The 24,047-nt window shown below is 36.8% G+C and overlaps 8 protein-coding genes across 8 annotated transcripts; 6 read left to right on the forward strand and 2 right to left on the reverse strand. All coding sequences in view use genetic code 12, as the record gives it.

Moving 5' to 3' along the window:
• Positions 1-133: 133 nt before the first annotated feature.
• plr1_2 (pyridoxal reductase Plr1) lies at positions 134-1,183 on the forward strand (the record flags this gene model as incomplete). The annotated part of the gene is made up of 1 exon (XM_001523484.1): positions 134-1,183. One exon carries the CDS (start codon positions 134-136, stop codon positions 1,181-1,183), a length of 1,050 nt encoding a protein of 349 aa, XP_001523534.2.
• Positions 1,184-1,867: 684 nt separating this feature from the next.
• PVL30_002475 (uncharacterized protein) lies at positions 1,868-3,535 on the forward strand (the record flags this gene model as incomplete). Its single annotated transcript, XM_001523485.1, has 1 exon — positions 1,868-3,535. The coding sequence occupies one exon, from the start codon at positions 1,868-1,870 to the stop codon at positions 3,533-3,535; it is 1,668 nt and encodes a 555-aa protein (XP_001523535.1).
• Positions 3,536-3,816: 281 nt separating this feature from the next.
• On the reverse strand, positions 3,817-5,529 carry FLR1_1 (Multidrug transporter flr1; the record flags this gene model as incomplete). The annotated part of the gene is made up of 1 exon (XM_001523486.1): positions 3,817-5,529. The coding sequence occupies one exon, from the start codon at positions 5,527-5,529 to the stop codon at positions 3,817-3,819; it is 1,713 nt and encodes a 570-aa protein (XP_001523536.2).
• Positions 5,530-6,808: 1,279 nt separating this feature from the next.
• FLR1_2 (Multidrug transporter flr1) lies at positions 6,809-8,551 on the reverse strand (the record flags this gene model as incomplete). The annotated part of the gene is made up of 1 exon (XM_001523487.1): positions 6,809-8,551. The coding sequence occupies one exon, from the start codon at positions 8,549-8,551 to the stop codon at positions 6,809-6,811; it is 1,743 nt and encodes a 580-aa protein (XP_001523537.2).
• Positions 8,552-12,281: 3,730 nt separating this feature from the next.
• CHS2_1 (Chitin synthase, class 2) lies at positions 12,282-15,362 on the forward strand (the record flags this gene model as incomplete). The annotated part of the gene is made up of 1 exon (XM_001523488.1): positions 12,282-15,362. The coding sequence occupies one exon, from the start codon at positions 12,282-12,284 to the stop codon at positions 15,360-15,362; it is 3,081 nt and encodes a 1,026-aa protein (XP_001523538.2).
• Positions 15,363-16,080: 718 nt separating this feature from the next.
• PVL30_002479 (uncharacterized protein) lies at positions 16,081-17,295 on the forward strand (the record flags this gene model as incomplete). Its single annotated transcript, XM_001523489.1, has 1 exon — positions 16,081-17,295. One exon carries the CDS (start codon positions 16,081-16,083, stop codon positions 17,293-17,295), a length of 1,215 nt encoding a protein of 404 aa, XP_001523539.2.
• Positions 17,296-19,642: 2,347 nt separating this feature from the next.
• Positions 19,643-20,749, forward strand: PVL30_002480 (uncharacterized protein; the record flags this gene model as incomplete). The annotated part of the gene is made up of 1 exon (XM_001523490.1): positions 19,643-20,749. One exon carries the CDS (start codon positions 19,643-19,645, stop codon positions 20,747-20,749), a length of 1,107 nt encoding a protein of 368 aa, XP_001523540.1.
• Positions 20,750-21,945: 1,196 nt separating this feature from the next.
• PVL30_002481 (uncharacterized protein) lies at positions 21,946-23,640 on the forward strand (the record flags this gene model as incomplete). The annotated part of the gene is made up of 1 exon (XM_001523491.2): positions 21,946-23,640. One exon carries the CDS (start codon positions 21,946-21,948, stop codon positions 23,638-23,640), a length of 1,695 nt encoding a protein of 564 aa, XP_001523541.2.
• Positions 23,641-24,047: the final 407 nt, after the last annotated feature.

Genomic DNA, 24,047 nt, shown 5'->3' on the forward strand with positions numbered 1-24,047 from the left:
ATAACTATATAACTATATAGCTATATAACTATAAGAATCAGAATATAAATATATATATATAAGTTGTTTTTGGTTCAATTTTCCTAAGATTTCATTTCGATAGTTCTACTTCTTCAGTCATTCACACATCGATATGCCACCATCGCCACCAGTAAAGATTCCAGGCAAGTTTGGGTTGGGCACATTGTCTATGACAATGAGACCTAACCCGCCACCACTTAAACAGTCAATTGAAACGCTTAAATATGCTACAACGCACCCGGATTTTGGAGTCAAGTTTATTAATGGAGGAGATTTTTACGGTCCTGATAATTTAAACTTGAAACTTTTAAAAGATTTTACTGATAAAAACAAGGAGGAGTTCAATAAAAGCTTGGTGTTCTCCATTAAAGGTGGAATGGACGGAAAGACACACAAGCCTGATGGAAGCAAGGAAGGTATTGCTCGATCCATTGAAAACGTTACAAAATTTTTCCCACCAAAAGAGAATAGACCTCAAATCTTATTCGAGATTGCCCGAGTTGACCCCAAGGTGCCATTCAATGAGTCACTAAACCATATCAAACTGTATTTAAAGGATGGATCCATTGATGGGATATCTTTATCGGAGGTTGGTAGTGAAACTATCCGTCAATCAGCTGAGGCTGCGCCTATTTCCTGTGTCGAACTAGAATTGTCAATACTCTCGCAGGATGCATTGCAAAATGATGTCATCAAGACTTTATCAGAGTTGGAAATACCTGTTATTGCGTATGCACCACTTGGTCATGGTTTGTTAACAGACCAGACTGTTAACCACCCTGAGCAAGTGTTGAACAGCATTGAAAAGGGCGATATACGGAGACTATTTGATAGATTCAAACCAGATACGTTTAAGCAAAACTTGACCACATTGAAAGCACTTTATGACTTTGCACACAATGAGAAAAAGACTTCGTTGGAAGGCTTGGCATTGTCGTGGATAGTAAAAATTTCCAATTTGCTGAATTTCAGAGGTATTGATAAGGTAACTAAAATCTTACCCATTCCGTCGGGATCCACAAAGCAAAAGATTGATGCTAATCTTGGAAGCATAGTTGAGTTGAGTCAAGATGATTTGAAAAAGATTGAGGAGATTTTGGAAAAGCACCCAATAAAAGGATTGAGATATAATGCTTTAATGGAAAAAACGTTGTTTCAATGAGACAAAGAAAAAACATTTTCAGCAAACAACTATGCAAGAGTTAAGGTGAAGGAAGCATATAATGCAAAACCAGAATTTAGCTAAAAACAAGTTAGTTCAAAATCAGACCAACTATTGTCGAGTATAAACTTTAGGTGTATAGCTGCTTTCTTGAACATACTTACTTTCATAGTTGTATATATATATGTATGTATATACTATGTACTTGTATTCATCAATACCTCTAAGGTGATTTACAGTTGAATTCTTTTGTGCCGTGCGTCCGCACTACCGCGAAACGACAAAAGCGAGAAATCACCACCCTCCCCAATTTGTGCTGTCACTTACCATGAGGACGGAAATAGCTTCTAGTTCAAGTAATTTACACGAAACTAAGCGCCAGACGTCTTCAAGAAGAAAATTAAAATTAGGTCAATTGGTCGATCGTACGTAAATGACGAATTGATGAAAATGCCAGCACATAGTTCTTTCTTTGCAAACTTTCCAACAACCTTGTTCTATTTAGCTTTTTGCACAAAGCCTAGAATACATTGTTGTTTTCTCTTCAGTTCCAGCCTCCAACACTACTGTCAATACTCCTAGTGCACCACCACTTTATCCGTTTTTCTCGGTCCCCTCTTTTCCCCTTCCACGCACACACACACACACACACCCTCGCCTCCTCCCCACTTCACCATTACCACGATGAGGTCGCTTGAACTCATTTTGACTCTCGTGCTCGCTCAACTCTCGTTTACATTGGCATTCACGCCGGCGTTCTCAGTATCAACATCACCAGCTGCGTCACTTCAACGTCAAGTATTTTTCAATTATCGAAGTAATCTAGCATGTATGCTATTCAATGAAACAGGCAACTTGCACTTTACTTTCGAAAACACTGAAGAAGATGGACAAATTCCACTTGTGATATTCGACTATACCGATTTGCAATATTTCAAAAACTTGCCCAATTTCAATGCATTCATGAACCACACTTATCTCGACGACAAAAAGTTTCTTGACATTGGCGATGATCAAACTGACCCTATAACATTTGACTTTAAACTCTTTAGAAACCAACAACATTCAAACCGTTTTTTTACCAAAATAATCACCGACGATGAAGAGTTTGATTACCCTATCCAGGAGCCCGGGCAATATTGTGTATATTTACCACTTTATTCCTACGATGGTGATATCATCCATCCTACAAACTATAAAGGTAGAGTATCAATTGAGGAGTTTCAATCAATCTCGGTTTACAATGATATCTCGGCCCACATCAGCATCACAATAATGTTTGGGTTGATTATTATCCCATTAAGCTACTTGTTTCCCCAGATTTGTACCAGACATTATGACAAATTGCCACCTGTTGTGCAACAAATGGTGCAATTGCTTCTCACAAACTTGTTTTTCAACGTTGCTCATTTTGTGTTGGAATTGATCTACTTGTTCATCCCCAATGATTATGCCTATGCATTTACTGAATTGATTTTTGCTACTTTGAAAGACGAGTTATTGACTAAATGGCAAATATACCTTATGGCCAGTATTTATTTGGGGATTGGCTACAAAAATCTTCCCGTATCAAAACAAGGTGCAAGGAAAGTACTTCAATTGGCATTGACTTTAAATATAATTGCCAAAGCGGTTTTGAACTACTTGTTGAAAGAAACTTCAACCGTGCAAGATATTCTTATTAATAATGAGCCATACCAAATCACGCACAAGTCCATTTTGGTGCATAGATTTTACAGAAATATAGTCACATTCGAGTATCCAGAATCTACCAAGCGCCTTATTACCTTAACATCCACGATTTCACTTGCAACTTTATTTACCATTCGATTAATCAGCTACTATTCTGGAATCCGTCTTGCTTGGTATTTGCGAAAAGACACTAACTTATCACGTCCAATGGTATTATCATTGATTCTTCATTTGGTTGCATGGTGCTCTTTTGGTAGACAAATAATTTATCAACTTTATGTCAGAATCACGTTTGGCGGTTTATTTGATGTTGGTGAATTGTTGAGTGTTTTGGGCACACAAGTGGAAAACTACGAAGTTATGAATGCAGGATTGCAAGTCACTGAGATTTTATTGATCTTGTTTATTTGGTACCCTACAAGGCCATATGATGTTGAGAAATACGCTGGGGAACAAGATGCTTTGGCAAAAGAACAAAAACGGGCCGAGAGAAGGAAAGGCTCAATAGCAAAGACTGAACTTGCTGCTGATAAGAAGGTAAAAAAGGTAAAGAAGGTGAACAATGTGAAAAATAACAAAAGCATCAACGAAACTAGTGACCCTAAAGCAGATAAAATAGTTAAAATAGAGAAAAAAGAGGTCAAACTTGGTAAACCATAGTACCTAAAGTGACAATTGCAGATGCTAGAACCTTTTTTATTTTTATTTTTTGTCTTTGTCCAGAACTCTTTCGCCACCACCGCTTCCCCCTTATTTCCATTGCCGTATGACAAAATACAGTTTCCTTGATGCTAAATGCATATCGATTATTTTAAATATGTGAATATATACTCTTTTCTGCTTTTATTTTTTCGATTCAAGTATCTCAATTATTCTTCAAAGAAAAATATATAATTAATCTATAAAAAATTTACTATAAAATGAAAAATTAAAATTCCTTCCTAAGAGGCATATGCAGATCTAGCTCTTAACTTGGGACCATTCAAATAGAAAAATACTGGAATAAGAAGCATTCCAAGACTCAAGAATGCCAATAAACTCGAACCCCATCCCACCGGAAATTTTTGAGTTCCGAGATTTTTAAACAACGCTCTTCCAAAAAGTGGAAAGCATCCTGCACTCACACTTCTGAAAAATGCATTAGATGAAAACACCGATGCCAAGTACTCCACTTTGAAACTCGATGCCATATAATTGAACAAGGTTTGAAAGATAAGAAAAGCGCCGGCAGAAAATAATGCAATCCCAATCAATGGTGGGAACCAGTGGATATCAGGCGATGCCGTCCACCCAAATATGAATAATCCAACAGGCATAAGTGCTGCACCAACAATTGAGGCGGGCAAAAATGTTTCAGGTGGCACATCGATATTGTTAAGAAGTTTTTTGGAGTATATCTGGTACACGTATGGAATGAATATTGCCGCGGCCAAGATTATACCAATGACAATGGAAGTATATGTGACACCCATCAAGATCAAAGGAAAGTGTTTTGTTTCTTGATAAACAATGGGGATACTTTCAAAGAACAAGTAGATAATACTGTACACCAAAGCAATGTAAATATCAATCAACAAAACCACAGGTTCCTTCAATGTGATTTCAATCGGTCTCCACAACAACTCCGAAAGGACGGCGCTTATTGATTTTGATTCGCCTGTCTTGAGCTCCGCTTCAGACCTGATTCTATTGTTTCCCGTTAACTTCCTTAATCTCTGGGCTTTCTTTCTCAACAAATATGGAGTATAAGTCTCGGGTAGGGTAAACAAGAAAATCAAAAAGCAAGATGAGATCAATGCCATAAACCAAAACGTCCATCTCCAGCTCTCATATCCATTATGGCCACCACGCACAACCAAGACAGATCCAATCAATGGTCCGATTGCTGGTCCACACACAGCACCCAAGGACCATGCGGCTAATCCACATACAAAGTAAGGTCTTGTGATAAAGTCACCATATGAAGCACCACCAGTAGATAATGCAGGACTTGCGAAAAACCCAGCAATAAGACGCAATACCGACATTCCTGCAATCCCAGTTGATAATGCAGTAGGAATCTGCATCATGCAAAATATAAACAAGGTAATGACATAGATTGGTGTTCTGCCAATCTTTGTGTGTTCTGAAAGTGGACTAAACACTATGGGTCCAATACCATAGCCAATAACAAACATTGTTAATGGTAAAGTTGCAAGTGTTTGATTAATATCAAACTGTTCCATAATGTCGGTTACACCTGGTGTATAAATTGCCGAAGCCATATAAACTGAGACTGTGAGAAAAGCAATTTGGAATGCCATAATACACTTGAGGTATAGTGGCCAATTATAGGGATTCTCAGGATCGTCATCGCCATCCCATGTAACTATAATGTAATCTGTATCACCCGAGTTAAAGTTTGTTGCCGTTTTGGTAGATTCCTCATCGTCCTTGTTCTCTTTTTCATACTTTTTTTCTTCGTTTAGTTCTTGTTCCGGCTCTTGGAGTGTTGGTGTGGCAGCTATCTCTTCACTATCTTGCTTTTCAGAAAATTGTAAATATTTTTCAGGTATCAGGTAACCAGGAAGCTCATCATTATGGCGAAACCAACGGCGTCCTGAAACTTTGTGGAGAAGCTGACCAGCAAAGGAATCTATCAAAAATTGTCTCATTTATGAGATTATTTTATGTTGATTATAGAGTCTCAAATAAAGACGGGTAGGCTAGAATGAAATGGTGTATTTATAAACTAGAAAAAAAAAACAGTTCAATAAAAAAAGAATGTTATCCTTGTCAAGTTGGATGAGAAATAGTGTGTTTCATCAAAATCTTGTTAAGATTTCCAATGCTTTTTATACCATATCTTTGTCATATTTGCTGTAAGATGAGGCTGTACTCTAAATTGAAGGCTTAGTCAGCCTGTCAGAATCGGTGAAAGACAAAAAGAGTAAAAAACCGACTAATTTCTAACGCATATCTGCATATCATCGCTCAAAAATTTTACTTTCAAGTGCCAAATTCATCAAAGATTGCTTACGCAAAATATCACAAACTCGATAAATTGTTTTTCACATACAAAAATCCATCTCGCTAAATGCAATACTGATGTGGCTTACAAATCATTGGTAGCATTCTTCGAAGAAAATAAAAAAAGAAATAAGAAAAAAAAAGACAATCAAAAACACGGAAAAACTAACGGCGCTACCAAATGTCATTATTTTCAATAAAAATAGGAATTACTAATCTCGGATTAAAGACAAGTTCGCTTTATTTTTTTATTGTTAAATCTAAGATTACTAACACGCTAACCCCCCCCCCCCCCCCCACCAGAGTATTATAAAAAGCACAGCAATATAAAACTAGATAACAAAATCCGGGCACAGATAAGGCATCTACAATTCATCAGGGTGAACTTGCTCCTACCCTCGCAACATATTTAGATTACACAAACAATGTCATCTCTTATGTCGATTGCTCTCCCTTTCACCAATTTCACCGAAGAAAAAAACTCTTTAAAGATAATTCCCCGAACTTTTTTTGACACGATCTTGCATAACATATGCTTGTGCTTTTGTTATTATTATTATTATTATTATTATTATTATTATTGCTCTATTTTTCTTTCCAGTTCTTTTCATCATTTTCGAGTTTTTGCCCATTTCATCGGAATTTTCATAAATAAAATATGAAGATTGTACTTAGATATCTTGCTGCAATTTTTTGGTGCTACATTATTGTTTGCTAGTATTATGGACATGCTTATTGGAGGTTGTTCTATCTAATTAACTTGAAGAATTATATAAAAAGAGCAACAAAATTAAAAAAAAAAAGATAATTCTTTAAAACAGATATATACATAGAATAAATAATACCACCAATTACACCCTTAATCGCTGTGCCTTTGCCTTCTTCTATCACCCCCCCCCCCCTCTTGCCTTACATTCTCTTTGGCTAATAAGCATATGCAGATCTAGCTCTCAACTTGGGACCATTCAAATAGAAAAATACTGGAATAAGAAGCATTCCAAGACTCAAGAATGCCAATAAACTCGAACCCCATCCGACAGGGAACTTCCTAGAGCCAAGATTATGAAACAATGCTCTTCCAAAAAGTGGAAAGCATCCTGCGCTCACACTTCTGAAAAACGCATTAGATGAAAACACCGATGCCAAGTACTCCACTTTGAAACTCGATGCCATATAATTAAACAAGGTTTGGAAAATTATAAAAGCACCTGCTGCAAAAAGGGCGATACCAATCAATGGTGGGAACCAGTGGATATCAGGCGATGCCGTCCATCCAAAGATGAATAACCTAGTAGGCATAAGTGCTGCACCAACAATGGCTGCAGGTAAGAATACTTCGGGAGATACCATAGTGCCCAGGATAAGTTTCTTTGTAAAGATTTGGTACACGTACGGGATGTAAACTGCACCAGCCAAGATTATACCAATGACAATGGAGGTATATGTGACACCCATCAAGATCAAAGGAAAGTGTTTTGTTTCTTGGTAAACAATAGGGATACTTTCAAAGAACAAGTAGATAATACTGTACACCAAAGCAATGTAAATATCAATCAACAAAACCACAGGTTCCTTCAATGTGATTTCAATCGGTCTCCACAACAATTTCTTGACAACAGCACTAAGCGAAGAAAACTCACCAGCTCCAATTTCAGCTTCAGACCTAATTCTATTGTTTCCCGTCAATCTTCTCAATCTCTGGGCTTTTCTTCTTAGCAAGTATGGCGTATAAGTTTCGGGTAATGTGAATATAAAGAATAAAAAGCACGATGAGATTAATGCCATAAACCAGAAAGTCCATCTCCAGCTCTCATATCCATTATGGCCACCACGCACAACCAAGACAGATCCAATCAATGGTCCAATTGCTGGTCCACACACGGCACCCAAAGACCATGCGGCTAATCCACATACAAAATAAGGCAAGGAAATGAAATCTCCATAAGAAGCACCACCAGTAGATAATGCAGGACTTGCGAAAAACCCAGCAATAAGACGCAATACCGACATTCCTGCAATCCCAGTTGATAATGCAGTTGGAATCTGCATCATGCAAAATATGAACAAGGTAATGACATAGATTGGTGTTCTGCCAATCTTTGTGTGTTCTGAAAGTGGACTAAACACGATGGGTCCAATACCGTAACCAATAACAAACATTGTTAATGGTAAAGTTGCCAATGTCAGATTGATGTTGAATTTCTGCATGATATCTTCTATACCAGGTGTATATATTGCAGAGCCCATATAGACTGAGACTGTGAGAAAAGCAATTTGGAATGCCATAATACACTTGAGGTATAGTGGCCAATTATAGGGGTTTTCAGGATCGTCATCGCCATCCCAAGTAACTATAATGTATTCCGATTTGCTCAGGTTTTTGGAGTTTGCAATAGTTTCCTTTGAAGCTTCGTCTTCTTCATCTTCTTCGTCAATGTCTTTTTCGTCATCAGACTTTTTGACTGCGTCAAGTGAGGTGGGAGAGGCATTTTCTTCTTCGATGGCTGGTACAGCGGCAATTTCCTCACTGTCTTGTTTTTCAGAAAACTCAAGATACTTTTCGGGGATAATGTAGCCTGGAAGTTCATCATTGTGGAGAAACCAACGACGGCCTGATAATCTGTGGAGAATCTGGCCAGCAAAATAGTCTTTGAAAAACTGTTTCATGTTTATTGGTGGGTGTTTACTTGTAATATGTGTTTTGTTGTTAATACTCTTTTATATTTTTGGCTTAATAGTAGTGGTGGTGGTAGTAGTAGTAGTAGTATTAATAATAATAGTTTTCTGTTCCCGGAAGTGATTGATTAGTCTGTGTTTGAAAAAGAGTAATTGGTCAAGAAGGTTTACTTTTTTTATTACACATCATTACTTAGCTTAAATTCGAAACATTTCCTGCTACTTATATAGTATTCTGAAGTTACTTTGTTATACCTATGGTTATGGATACTCAGAAATATATAGAAAATGGGTTTTCAAAGTGGTATAGTTGCGAATAACTGACTCATTAACATTTTTTGTTTTGTTTTGTTTTGTTTTGTTTTTTCTTCCACAGTACTATAGTAACGACAATCAATAGTTGATGACAAATACTTAACCAACAAACTAAAAAAACAAACAAACAAATAGATTAACTAAATTAACTAAGAGAAAGAAAGAGATGGCAATTTTAGACAAATCACTATATAATTTCAAAGACTTTAAACGATGTTACATGGCAAAAATAAAAAAAGTGCGGCTTTTAGACATTTTATCTTTACCGAAAACGATAAAAAGAAAGAAAGAAAGAAAGAAAGGAAGTTCGGGTAAATCAGTAATAATACAGTATCCTTCCCCTCCTACTTCTCTTATTCTTCCTCCATTACTATTGAGGTGCTAAAAGTTACTATTTCACATACTAAGTATATAAAAAAAAGGAGCGGAGATAATGGAAAGTAAAACAAGGATGGGAAATCGGCTGCTGCTTACAAAACCGTATACCAGAAGAATGAGCAAAAGTGCGGCGGAATAAGCAGAGAACAAAAGTCGCATATAAAAAATGCGGCGTTAATGTCGGAAAACAAACAAAGAGAGAGAGAGAGAAAAGCATAGTAAAGGAAAAGTACGGCGCCGTGCATGCATTGGGCCCTTATTCTGCTTCTTGTGCTTCATCTGCTTCATCTGCTTCATTTTGCTTATCATACTTTATTCATAATTATTGTACTAAATAACCCCAAATAACTAAATGTATGATATATTCCATTTTTATTTATTCTTCTTTTGTTTTCCCACCCCAAGTCCTCCCCTGGCATATTCCTACATCGGCCAATACCGTTCCTTAAGCTGTTAAATGCTATACCATAGTTTTTTTTTCTTATATAAACAACAGAATGGCCAATAACCTAGACATGTTTTCTCAATAGCCACAATTTTAAAGAAAGATCTTGATAGAAAAGCGCATTTTGTGACATGTACCGCGGAATCTAAAAAAAAAAAGGTCACATGAATTCGTTTTGTATATACAAATTTATATATATAGATATATACATATTTACATTGGGAGTGGAAATGGTCCTGGTATATTATATAGTAGGAGCTTGCTTATTGTTTCTTCCTTTTTTCTAACTCGGTTTACGGATCTCAACATCTTTTTAAATTGTTTTTTTTTTTTGGGGGGGGGGCTCTACAAAGAAGAAGAAATAAAAAAATAATTGCTTTTAATAATAACCGTAACTTTCTTATCAGTTTTTTTAATATTCTTCCAAACACTTACAGTACTTGCGACACGTGCCGTGTGCATCTTTATGCGGCTTTTTTTTTTTACTCGGTTGGTATTGTAGGCATTATTAGATGCTGCGCTAGAGATAACCTTTTAAACATAAACGCCGCAACAAACAAAAAAACTCGTTGAGCAAACATTTTTTTTTATTGGAAATTGTATATGGAATGCGGTTAGATATAGGTATATCATTTCTCACCCGAAGTTGAAAGTATCGGACTAGTCAATATCCGAAGTAAAGGTTGTATATACAATGTAGTGAACTTTCGGCCGATAATTGAATTGTGGCTTACAAATGCAAAACAAAAAGAAAAAAAAAATTGTTGTGAGAAACAGATATATTTACTCAGCCCCGCCTTTCTCACCTCTGTTTGATGGCGGATAACATAGTATATTATTTGCACTGTAGTCCATCCACATAATCTACAACAACTGCAACAACAACTGCAACAACAACTGCAACAACAACTGCAACAACTGCAACAACTGCAACAACTGCTTAAAGGTTCTTTCAATGACTCCCTTTAAATAAACAAATGACAATAAACTTGTAATCTCTCAACATCCCTCTCAAGATTCACTAATTTGTAAGTTAAATTTTTTACTTTGCAAGTGTTGTTTTACAGCACTAATTGGAACTTGTAGAGAAATCACTGATTTTTGTTGTCTCCCAAAGTACTATACTTTGAACCTCTTTGAAAGAGAGTATTTAAAAAAATAATAATCTTACACTTGCTGTTTAAACAATTTTTCTATCAGTGTCATTTCTTCCTATTCGTTTCCCTCTCTACTTTCTTTTTCAAAGTTTTTTATTGTCAAAGCCCTTTATATGAAGAAGTAAATGATGAATTGTTTATGGTGCTACCAGTCCAAAGAACATGATGGCCAAACTTTTGTCGCACTATTCAATTTTTTTTTGGGCTTTATGGTTATTCAGAAACAGTTGTTTCTTTGGTACAGCCTCTTTTTTTGGTCATTGAAATTACACAAACAGTGAGGAGAAGAGGTATTCTTTCCATAGAGTTATGGTGGTGTATATTGAATTAACCTCAAAAGTTGATAACAAATTTGTTACAACTTCTATTTGATTAAGCAAAAATGGTATATCAATATGGTTAATAGATTCATAAAAACAAATCAGAGTCAAGACCTAGAAATAAGTGGGTATGAAATATATATAATACATGCCTTCTAGAGCATATGCTTGTTTTTTGGGTTCATTTATTACAAATGAGGCTGAATCATTTATGAAACACTCTGTTATACATTTGGTAGCGAAATAATACAAATATAAGTAAATATAAATAATTTTTATATATTTTTAGAAACATTTAAAAGTTGCACATAAACATATACACATACATACACACATACATATACATATACACATACTTATACACATACATATACACATACTTATACACATACTTATACACATACATATATACATACACACATTTTCTAAAACAATTTACAAACAAAAGAACTAAGGAGAGCTACAGCGCATACACGCACTATACACTGCCTCCTTTATTTGATTGTAAATCAGGAGTATGCACAGATTATCAAGAAAACAAGAAAAATGGTATAAAGTGTAAGAAGAGGAAGGAAATGGTACAAGAAAACTTAAAAGAGAAAATATATATAAAAACAAACGCAAAGTCACATCATCATCATCATCATCATCATCATTATCATCAATCAATCAATCAAGCTAGTGACTTGTGTCTCTTTATATAAATTGAACGGAGGTTCTTGCCCATATAAAGTATATCAAGGCTTATCTCTAATAATATTTGTTTTCCTATTTCAATTTGCTTAGAAAGAAATTATAAATCACAAATTTTAATTTTTTTTTTTATTTTATTATTTGTTTTTTGTCTGTGCACCAAAAGTGTTTGATCTCTTTGCATTACTGGATCAAAAGAAGTACGCGTTCTCTTTATAGTAGACGACCGCACGAAAAAACAAAACGAGGAGACAGACAAAATAAAAAGATTAAAAGAAAATTAAAAAATTAAAAAATAAAGAAAGTGAGACCAAACCCCTTCAGCTTTAAACATCAAATACACCATTTTTTTTTACCCCCGAGGCTAGCACTTTTTTTTTAGCAATTACAGATTCACCAACACTCTTCTAGAGATGAGTTACAACAGAGCCAATGGTGACCCTAACCACCTTTACCCCGGCTACAACGCAAGAAACAATTCATATGCCCGCTCAGACGATGACGAAGACGACCTGTCGCTAGAATTCTTAAACCACAATGTCAGTAACACTCCATTAACTCAAGGAACATACAATTACCAACACAATGTGTCTTCACACTCGTTGAATTTCCACCAACCAGAACCCATATATCACCATAACCAGCTGAATACTTCCCTAGGCGACAACTACTACAATCAGCCAATATTCGATACTACCACTGCTGCCGCTGCTGGTGCCACAAATACCACCACTACAAATAACCCCCTCAACACTGCACTGCACCATCCTCTTCATCATCATCATCACCATCATAATAATGATCCATTCCAAGAAGATTACGAAATGCAATACCAAGGCTACAGCGGACCCAGTCCAAATTACAACCAAGCATTTGTTCCACATGTATATGACGACGATGATGACCCAGAAGAACGAGAGTTTGACCAGCGCATCCAATATAACAACTTCGAAGGAGAACACTATGATTTGGCTACTGCAAGCTATGTAGACGATGATGCTCAACCGGATTTTGTCCCCGTAGGAGACTTGATAGATGAAGGCGTGGAACCAATAGACGCAGAGGATGAAGATGGAAACAGAGGATTGGAAGATGCAGAAGGACCTTTTGGCTCTGAAGCTCCATTCCAAGAACCACCACCACAAGAAGAAGTGCGTGCAAAGAAACCCATTAGAGCAAGTGGTATCAATGGCCACTTGGTCTTGGACTGTCCCGTGGCGGGCGAACTCTTGTCGAAATTCCCCGACTACAACCCAAACGAAAAAGATGGCGGATTATCAAGAGAGTTTGCATTCATGAGATACACTGCAGTGACATGCGGTCCATCAAACTTTTATCGAGACGCATATATCCTAAGACCAGTACACTACCCGATACCTAGACAAACAGAGTTGATGATTGTTATCACAATGTACAATGAAGACGATATCCTTTTGGGAAGAACCTTGAAAGGTGTATTTAAAAACATCAAATACCTCGAATCAAAATCAAGATCTTCAGTATGGGGTAAGGACTCATGGAAAAAAATTGTTGTGTGTATTGTTAGTGATGGACGAACCAAAATCAATGAAAGAGCACAAGCTCTACTTGCCGGCTTGGGTGTGTACCAAGAAGGATTGGCTAAAAGTAGAGTTGACGACAAAAAAGTGCAAGCGCACATGTATGAATATACTACAAGAGTTGGTATCAGTTCAGTTAGCGATGATGTGGTCAAACTCACTACTGAGAAAATAGTCCCCGTGCAAATGCTCTTTTGTCTAAAAGAAACAAATGCTAAAAAGATTAATTCCCACCGTTGGTGTTTCCAAGCTATTGGCCAGGTCTTGGATCCCAAGATAGTCATTTTGTTGGATTGTGGTACCCAACCAGCTGGCAAATCATTATACAAGTTGTGGAAAGAGTTTGATCGTGATCACCGAGTGGCTGGTGCATGTGGTGAGATTACTGCCTCTTTGAAAAAAAGACAAATGATTACAAACCCCATAGTTTATGGCCAGAATTTCGAGTACAAGATTTCAAACATCTTGGATAAACCTACAGAATCAGCATTTGGTTTTATCTCGGTGTTGCCGGGTGCATTTTCAGCATATAGAAACGTTGCATTGCAAAACGACATCAATGGTATTGGTCCCTTGGAAAAATATTTCAAAGGTGAGTTTCTTCATAGTTCTGGTGAATTGGATCCTCAGGATGACGAATACGAAATGAAGAGAGCATTGTTGAAAGAAGAAGCAGGAATCTTCACCTCAAACATGTATCTTGCAGAGGATCGTATTCTATGTTTCGAACTAGTGGCAAAACGCGGATGCAATTGGTTATTACGTTATTGCAAATCTGCTAGTGCAGAAACAGATGTCCCTGAAGGGTTGGCCGAGTTTATCTTGCAAAGACGTAGATGGCTTAATGGGTCCTTCTTTGCCGCAATTTACTCATTGGTTCACTTCCCCAAAATATGGACCAGCTCGCATTCATTTGGGCGCAAGATCTTCTTCCATATAGAATTTTTTTACCAATTTATCAACTTGGTGGTTTCGTGGTTTTCCATTGGTTCATATTTCCTTGTTTTTAGGATTTTGACTACTTCATTAGCTGATTCTGAACTCAATTTTGCTCCGGGCAATGTTCTTTCGGTGATTTTCTTGTGGCTTTACTTGGCATCCATAGTCACTACATTTGTCTTGTCCTTTGGTAACAAACCAAAAGGTACTGAGAAATTCTACATTGTTATTGTGATTTTCTTTGCCATTTTAATGGCCTATATGATCTTTGCTGCTATTTTCCTTGCCGTGCATGCCATTCAACAAATTCATGATCTGAATTCATTTTCAGTAAGTTTGTTTTTTGAAAATGCTCAGTTTCGTGATCTTATCGTTGCCACTGCATCTACGTATGCGCTATATTTTCTTGCCTCGTTTTTGTATTTCGAGCCGTGGCACATGTTTACTTCATTTGTTCAGTATATTCTACTTTCGCCAAGTTACATCAATGTTCTCAACATCTATGCCTTTTGTAACATTGATGATATCTCATGGGGTACAAAAGGTGATGTTGGCGGTAAATCCTTGGGTGAGGCCAAATTGCGTGAAGATGGTACTTTTGACGTTAGCGTGCCCATCCTCAAGGAAGAGATTAATCAGTCGTATTTGAACCAGTTGGAGAAGATTCGCGACCCTGCACCAAAAGATGATAAAGTTGTTGTTACAAACACTGAGGATTACTATGCGTTTATCAGGTCGATGACGGTCTTAATTTGGATGATTTCAAACTTTATAATCGTTGCCGTTGTATTGGAAACAGGTGGATTCAACCAGTTTGTGTCTAGTTCGAATCAGGACACCGATACGTCTACTACACGAAGCGAGGTATTCTTGACGGTGATTCTTTGGACTGTTGCATTTATGGCATTGTTTAGGTTCCTTGGGTGTGTATATTACTTGTTGAGTCGAATGGCAAGGAGAATGAAAGGAAGTGAGCATGCTACAAAAATGGGGTAATCAGACTTGAGGGAGAAGGAGGAGGAAGGAGCGGGAAAGAAGTAATGAGTAGATAAACTTTACATATATATATAGATACAATTACCAATACAATTATGATAGCCAGAGTTTGATGCATATAAATTTGTATGTGCGTGTGTGTGTTTGTATAAATACATTATCTCTACTCTTGTGCTTTTTTTTTCTCTCTTTCACAAACTGGTAGAAAAAGTGCTTTGACAAAGGGGAATAGGAATAAAAAAAAGTGGGGGTTCAAAGTGTCTTCATTTGAACCAAGAGAATATCAAAATCAAAAATGTGGCGTCAGTATTGTGTATCATAATTAGCAGATTGAAAAAAAAAATTGAAAGAATAATGACAAAAAAGGCAGGAGCTAATTACGATCCGAAATATATATTGTACGTCGGATCTTTTTCAGAAATGCCGAGTTCCAACGTGCACAAGCGCAATTGGGTCTCGCACTATCACTATCATCACCATCACTACAGACTTAATTTCTACCTAATTTCCATCCACTTTCTACACTTCCTACCAATACCAATTGTCTACAGTTTATATTGATTTTCCTTGCCAATTGCACACACACATACTCACTCACTCACTCACTCACTCACTAAATAGTTTAGCCACAGACCGAGATTAAGACTTGGCTTTACAAACATAGACATTCTGAACTGAGTGACTCATAAACTAATTAGCTAATCTCACATTATTTCCAATGACTGCATTTTCAACCAATTCGATCCATGGCGGTGACCATCTCAAGACCACCAACGATGTAATTACACCAATTCATGTCACCACGACTTACTCTTACTCGTCAAACCCTGATGAGCTTATTCCAGGTGGGTTGACAGATCCCAACACTTTGGTGTATTCTCGTGAAAACCATCCCAATGCTGCACAGATTGAAGCTATTGTTGAATCTATTACAGGGTATCCAACAGTTGTGTACAATTCTGGTTTAAGTGCATTCAATGCGTTGATTACTCATGTTAATCCCAAGACGTTGGCTATTGGAGATGGATACCATGGCTGTCAAGGCATTGCCGATATCTGGAAACGTAATTTTGGCCTTCATCAAATCCACATCAACGATGAAGAGGTTGCTCCTGATGGTAAAAGTAGCAAGTGGGATTCAGTTAAGCAAGGTGATTTAGTGCATTTGGAAACGCCATTGAATCCATATGGTACGTATTTTGATATTCGCAAGTATGCCAAATTAGCGCACGATAGAGGTGCGCTCTTGTCGGTGGATGCAACGTTTGCCCCACCACCGTTATTGGATCCTTTCAAGTTTGGTGCTGATATAGTGATGCATTCAGCAACCAAGTTCTTTGGTGGTCATTCTGACTTGCTTGCTGGGTTGCTTTTGGTGAAGGACCAGGAAGTCAAGAAGAGTTTGCTTTTGGACAGGTTGGTTCTTGGCTCTAATATTGCCAATTTGGAGTCGGCATTGCTTGTTCGTAGTTTGAGGACATTTGAATTGCGTGTTGCTCGTCAATCCAAGTCGGCCGAGACTATAGTCAAATTTCTTGACTTGCATAAAAAGGATTTTCCGGTATTGGATGTACTCCATCATGGATCACTTCAACAACAAAATGATGAGAAGGAGAAGGAATGGATTACGGAGCAAATGCCCAATGGCCACACCCCTGTTTTTTCAATTGAGTTGACTTCAGAAGACCAGGCTAAACTGTTGCCTTCAAAGTTGAAGTTGTTTCGTCATGCTACGAGTCTTGGTGGTGCAGAGAGTTTGATTGAATGGAGGGCTATGAGTGATGATCATATTAGTAAAAAGTTGTTGAGGTTATCTATTGGTTTAGAGGATCCAAGAGATCTTTTGGAAGATTTGGTGAGAGGATTATTGGCAGTGGGTGGAGAAAAAGAGGCGGATGTTTTGATTGAGGAGATTAAGAGCTTGAAAATATAGATTATTGAATAGTAAATAGCCATCAAACATCAAACATCAAACATCAAACATCAAACATCAAACATCAAACGTCAAACATTAAATATTCATTATTTGTGATTAGTAATTACTATTTTTTTGGTACAAGTTTTTAATATTTATTGTAACTAGTAAGTTATTTAGTTAGTTGAAAAGAATAGTGTTGCTACTGAAATGGTAGTTGAGAAACTAAGATAAGTGTATAAAGTTGGGCTGAGTTATTATTTAAGAGTAGCTCAATATTTAAACTAATAAGATGATGAACACTTAATAACTAGTTCGTGAAATAAGTAGTTAGAGATAAGCATGAGTAAAAACATGTCAAGTCAAGGTATAGCCCCGTTTATTATCTCCGTTATGACGTAATATGCTAATGAATTGAAAAGATTTGACGAAAAATAAAAAATAAATAAAAACTAAAACTAAAACAAAAAGAAAGAGAGAGTGTGTGAAGAAAAGAACCTAGTGATTGTAGTAGTAAAAGAGTAAGAATAGAGATATAAAGCAGTTCGGCTAGATTGTGTTGAGAAACTGATCACGGTTATGGCGAACGCGGCATACATGATCATTCTCTTAAGGCAGTTGGTTGATTGATTGGTTGGTTGGTTTTAATTTTCCGTTTTTTTTATTTTTTTTTGTGTGTTTGTGTTGTGTGTTATGTCTTGTCTATCTTGGCTTTGTGTCACTTTTGAAACATCAGGTTTTTATTATTCCTCGTAAAAAACAACAAAACAAAAAAAACAAAGGAAAACAAAGAAAAACAAAGGTTTCCAAAGGAGCTCAGCCTTGAAGATTACTTCTTTTTTTGTTTTTGCATTTATGGAAACATGGAAAGATTTTAGCATAGAGCTCTACATTTGTTGTTGTGGGTAAAATTGGGTAAAAATGAGAAGATAATCATTACCTTTGGGGTCTAGTGTAGGAGGTGGGGAAATCCGATTTAAACAAAACTTGAAAAAGCAGCTATTCAAGCATTAGAGTTATATATCGATAATGTGTATGTATACATGTGTATATACAAATATATATATATGTGTACTCATTGAGTCATCCAAGTCGGTTCGTTCCGATCATTGTAAATGTTTCTATCCCAGTACCGTCTTCTTCTTCTTCTCCACAAAACGTTTACCTCTATATTTCTAATTTTACTTTGCCTACTTCATATTTTTTTTCAAACTGAGTAAAGCACTTGCACAATATGCAAAAGTGATGATAAGAAAAATTGGAAACTCTACTTTGGATAGATTGCAAAAAAAAATATAGAAGAATTTTTAAGCATGACTTATTTTCATCCATCTCTTTATCATCAACATTTTGGTACAATACAAAAAAATAAAAATAAAAAATAAAAATAAAAATATTAAAGTGAGCCAAGCCAAGCCTCACAGTGGGTGTTTTTTTTTTGGCTCTTTTTTTCGGGGGAGGGGGGAAGGGAAGGGATGGTAGGGCTGTACAATAAAGAGACTCTCTTTTTTGTTTTCCTTTTCCTTTTCCTTTCCTCGGATTTAACGCACTGCATTTTTTTTTAAAAAAATACCATTTACACGCGGCTTAATTAATTTGTATTTGCATTTGCATCTGATAGGTGAAGGTGTAGAGGAGAGAGGGTAGAAAAGTGTTTTCACAAACAAAAATATGTTCATTGGATGGAAAGGCGTAGTTGGTAGTTGGTAAGAGGGAGGGGAGGGGAGGGGAGGGGAGGGAAGGGGAGACTATGAGCAACTTAAAGAGACAAACATTTATATTACACAAAAGTGGGATAAAAGGTAGGGATAAAAAAAGGGAAAAAGTTGCAATTTGCAATGACTTCTTTTTATTTCCATTCTTCTTTCATTTTTGGCTGCACCTTTTTTATTTTTAATTAATAATAAAAATATTTCCAGCCTTCCATCACCACCACCCACCACCCTTCTTCCCCCCGCATAAATTACCTATTTTTTACTTTTGTCTTTAAAAAAAATTAAAGAAAAAAAATTTAAGAAAAAAAATTTAAGAAAAAAAACAGTTTAAAATTAAGAGTATATACTTAGAACCAGTAGTAAAAGTAGTAATAGTAATAGTAGTAACAATAACAGTAATAGTAGTGGTAGTAGCATTATTCAAATGCCAAGTATTTGGAAAACTTTCAACTATAAATAGACCAGTGTATTCCCCAATTTATTGCTATCTCCAACTAATATTTCCATTTCTGTCTAATTTACATTCAATTGGTTATCAGTATTCAGTTTTCTGTTTTATCCAATCCTTTCTCTTTTTTTTCTTTTTCTATTTCTTTTTCAAAAATCATCAACTCACTAATACATTTTGGGTAAATAACAAGTACTACACAATGTCAAACTTGGATAATCAATCAACAAATTCTTTTGATCCTGCAACATACAAGAAGAGCTACAATAATACCAACACTATTAATGAAGAGCCATCAATCAAGCCAGATATGGTGTTGAAGAACTTTGCCAAGGACTATGATATCCCCAAACCAGGCGGCTACCAAGGCTTTATTGCTGGATTAGGTTCTTGTTTTGGCCAGTGCGGAATGTTTTGCTTCCTTTGCGAAAACCCATACAAGGAAGTTGACCAAGGTGAAGTTGGTCTAGTGCAAACATTTGGTAGATTATCACGCACAGTTGAACCTGGCTTGAGCTATGTCAATACTTGGTCAGAAAGACTAACCAGAGTCTCCATCAAAATCAACATTCGAGAAATTCCTGCACAAAAATGCTTGACCAGAGATAACGTTAGTGTTATTGTTACCTCAGTCGTTTACTACAACATTATTGACCCCATGAAGGCAATTTTTTCCATCCAAAACATCCACGATGCCATTGTTGAAAGAACCCAAACAACATTGAGAGACGTTATTGGTGGACGAGTATTACAAGATGTTGTCGAAAAGAGAGAAGAAATTGCCGAATCAATCGAACACATTATCGCCAAGACTGCATTTGACTGGGGTGTCAATATCGAATCTATATTGATCAAGGACTTGACTTTGCCAGACAAGGTGCAAGCCTCATTATCAATGGCAGCAGAAGCTAAAAGAATCGGAGAAGGTAAGATTATCAATGCCAAGGCCGAGGTTGAAAGTGCAAAATTGATGAGAAAGGCTGCTGATATCTTGGCTTCTAAGCCAGCTATGCAAATTAGATACTTGGACGCATTGCAAAACATGGCCAAATCACCAGGCACAAGAGTCATATTTATGCCCTCTGCACAAGAAGTTGAAAGAATGGCAACATCAAACATTGGTGACACCACATTTATCGAAAAGGGTAAAGGAAAACAACAGGACTTGGAAGAGGATAGTGAATGGGCAGCTTCGCCTGCTGAAAATAGACACACATTCACTCCACACCAAGTGCAACAAGTTGGCATAAACAACAACAAACATATTGCAGATACTGTTGCCTTGCAAGAAGCATTGCGTGACAAGTAAGCATTTTTCGGGAAATAAACAAAATTAAAAAAGAAAAGCAAAAAAAAAACAAAAAAAAGAACAAAAAAAGAGAAGGCTGGTTTCCCCCTTGATGATGTTTCAATTCATGATTCGTATACTGTTTTTGATTTAGTGTTTTTCTGTGTAAGTAAATGCAACTTGTAGTTGTTGTAGTTACTTTTTTTTTTCTAATAGTCTATATATATAATAAAGTCGATGAAAGATGTAAAAAAAAAAAAATTAGAAAAATAGAATATTAAAAACTAGATATTAAACACGCACGTGATCAATTACCTCCATCCAGGTTTAATTAGCTTATATCTCGTCAAAATTTGTATTCTAGTGATTCTCTTGATCTAACACTATTATCCTTTATCCTTTATCCTTGTTCCTTTGAACTAATTTAGTTTTTGTTGCTTGTTTCTAATGTAGTCTTGTTTTCTTGTCTTTCCACTTCTTCGTCCGGTCCCCAATTTCAACGGAAATCAGGTACGCAGAGCCATACAATGTTTGGTAAATAATATTAATAACAACAGTAATAATAACAATAATCTACTGGAAAGAAAGAGAAAATTACACATTGATAATAATAATAATAATAAATGGATTGTATACCTTTATAAAAAATCGAAAAAAAGGTTCCCACACTTTGTGCGCGACGACACTCTTCAACATCTTCAATTTTTCTTTACTTTTTTTACACTTTAAAATTTTTCTATATTTTATATTTTATTTATTTTCTATTTTTATATATTTTTAAATTTATTTTTTTGCGTTTGTCTGTGTGTTTGTGTGTGGATCCAGAAGTTCCCACCGACGAAAAGAGCGAGATCAATCCGACCTCCTTTTCAGATACTAATTTTACACACCCACAGGTCAACACAATCGTTATCCCACAATCCTATCAACCATTTCATGGATACAAATAGTTTTACTTTGAAATGAACGGATATAGTGGCAACCAGCAGAACGGGAGCACTCAGGGCAATAGCAACAGCAACAACAACAATGATTACAACAGCAGCAACAACAATTACAATTTCAGCAACAACTTCTCACACGGTCGACCCCAACAACGACTAAACTTCAACAACATCAAACACTTGTATCCTGATCAGCCAACCTCTTCACAGAATATCATACATAGCGATAACAACAGTTATGAAAACCTCCACCAGCCATATCGCAGACCAAGCATGTCGGTTGATTCCATCCCCTATGACGAACGGGACCCGGACAATAGTATACCACTAAGCCTCACTGCACAGGAATTAACCTTGCAAGAATCCAAGACATACATGCGATGGTATAGTGATATCCTTGCAAGGACAAATAACAGAACAATATCAATCAATGATGTTTTCAATTTCCTCGTCAATTTCAAGATTCTGGAACAAAGCAAAAATCGAATATGTCTGATATTCAACAAGATCAGCTCAAGCATCAATATCGGGGAGTTTTTCGCATTACTAAGAGTCATTAGTCACACGTTGATGGGCGAGGAACCAGTAAGGAGATTGATCAAAGTAGTTGCACCAGTGCCGACTCCGCCATCGATCCTTTCTAAAAAGAGACAAAATGACGATGAAGGTGATGAAGGCGCAAATGGTGACGAGGGCGAAGAGGAATCATCATCATCGTCATCAAATCAAAATGATGGACAAGATCTGAGACAAAGACTGAAGCCCATGGCGCCTTTAGATATCGACAGTTTTACGCAATTCCTACTCACTGGAGAAAGACCAGATACCGCTAGCTCCTCATCAAGTATAAACAAGAAAAGGAAATCAAAAAAAGTTAAATTCTCAGATCAAGTAGATGTTCATGACAACTCGCTAAGCTTTCTATCGCCAGCAGAGTCACCGCAGCCAGTCTCATCCGAAAATCAAATTGATTACTCACTACCAATGGATCAATTGCTCGAACAGATCAAGAAACTGCAGCAGCAGCAGCAACAACAACAACAGCAACAGCAACAAAGTAGTGGCACCAGTGGCACCGCTGGATATGTTCATAGCGGCTTAAGCGGGAATACACAACAATCTCAAGACCAAGAGGAAAGAGAAGTATTGGAAGAGATGGAACCACAAATTAACCGATTCCATAATTTGCATAATGTCGACACTGCTTCAGTTGATGGCACTCCAGTACCGTCAATGACTCATAACGATAACATGTTTCTCAAGCCAAATATGACAGGTCCAGCACAGATGTCCCAATTGTTTAACCGAATGAATATCACTCCAGAACCCGAGTCTTCTGAATCCTTAACAAACGACCAGAATATGACTCCATTGCGACCCAACGTTACTGGTCCAGCCGATATGGCGCGAATGTTTGCGCCTAATCCATCTTTGACTCAACCACAACCACAACAACAACAACAACAACAACAACTGCAACTGCAACAGCTGCAACTCCAAGGTTCGAATGAGGGCCTTCCAAAGATTTCTCTCCTGGCATTCTCGTCTCAAATGACGGGACAAACAGCTCAAAATACACTCCAAAACCAAAAGCCACCAGTGCCACGCCATAGATCATTATCGTCACCTATACCAAATAGAGCAGCCAAACCTGCACCTCCACCACCAAGGAAAAGAAGCGGTGCACAAGCATTGGCACAAACACTGACGCAGTTACAGCCACAGTTACAGCCCCAATTACAGCCCCTGCCACTGCCACTGCCATTGCGGACGACTGGATCTCCACAACCACCAGCACTTCCGCCAAAGATACCGTACGATATAAATGAGGCAAATGAAGCATCTCGCGTAGGAGGATTGTACAATGGAGGCGCATCGAATAACGATCTGACAGCAAATATATTGGATGATTTAAAGGCATTACAAGAGGAAGTTGATAAGATTAGAAACCTCACTGGTGGGTTTTAGTGTGACAAAACCAATGTTCCCACTCAGTCAGCTTTAGCTGTTGGTTTCATTCTCTTTATTCAGCTTCTTTTTCTTTCCATTTTTTCCTTCCACCTTTTTTTATTCATTTTTCCAATTTTTTTTCAATGTCTTATTCTAATTCTTCATAGTTCACCAATATTACAAAATGAAGATTGTGGGTACATACTTTAGATGGTAGTGTTTATTATAGAGTCAATTTACAAGAATATAATTTTCGAATTAAATCAGCATTGTAAATGTTTATTCTCGCCTTTTCTCATTTGAGTAGAGGCTTCAAAATATATGATAATGTATTAGTTTTTTTATCTACATTTGACTACATTTGTCAACTTCTAAGCAATCTTTTTTCTTCCATTAATTTCTTTTTTTTTGTTGTGTTCTCTTGG

Source organism: Lodderomyces elongisporus, chromosome 3, assembly GCF_030384665.1.
Source record: "Lodderomyces elongisporus chromosome 3, complete sequence".
NCBI lineage: Eukaryota > Fungi > Ascomycota > Pichiomycetes > Serinales > Debaryomycetaceae > Lodderomyces > Lodderomyces elongisporus.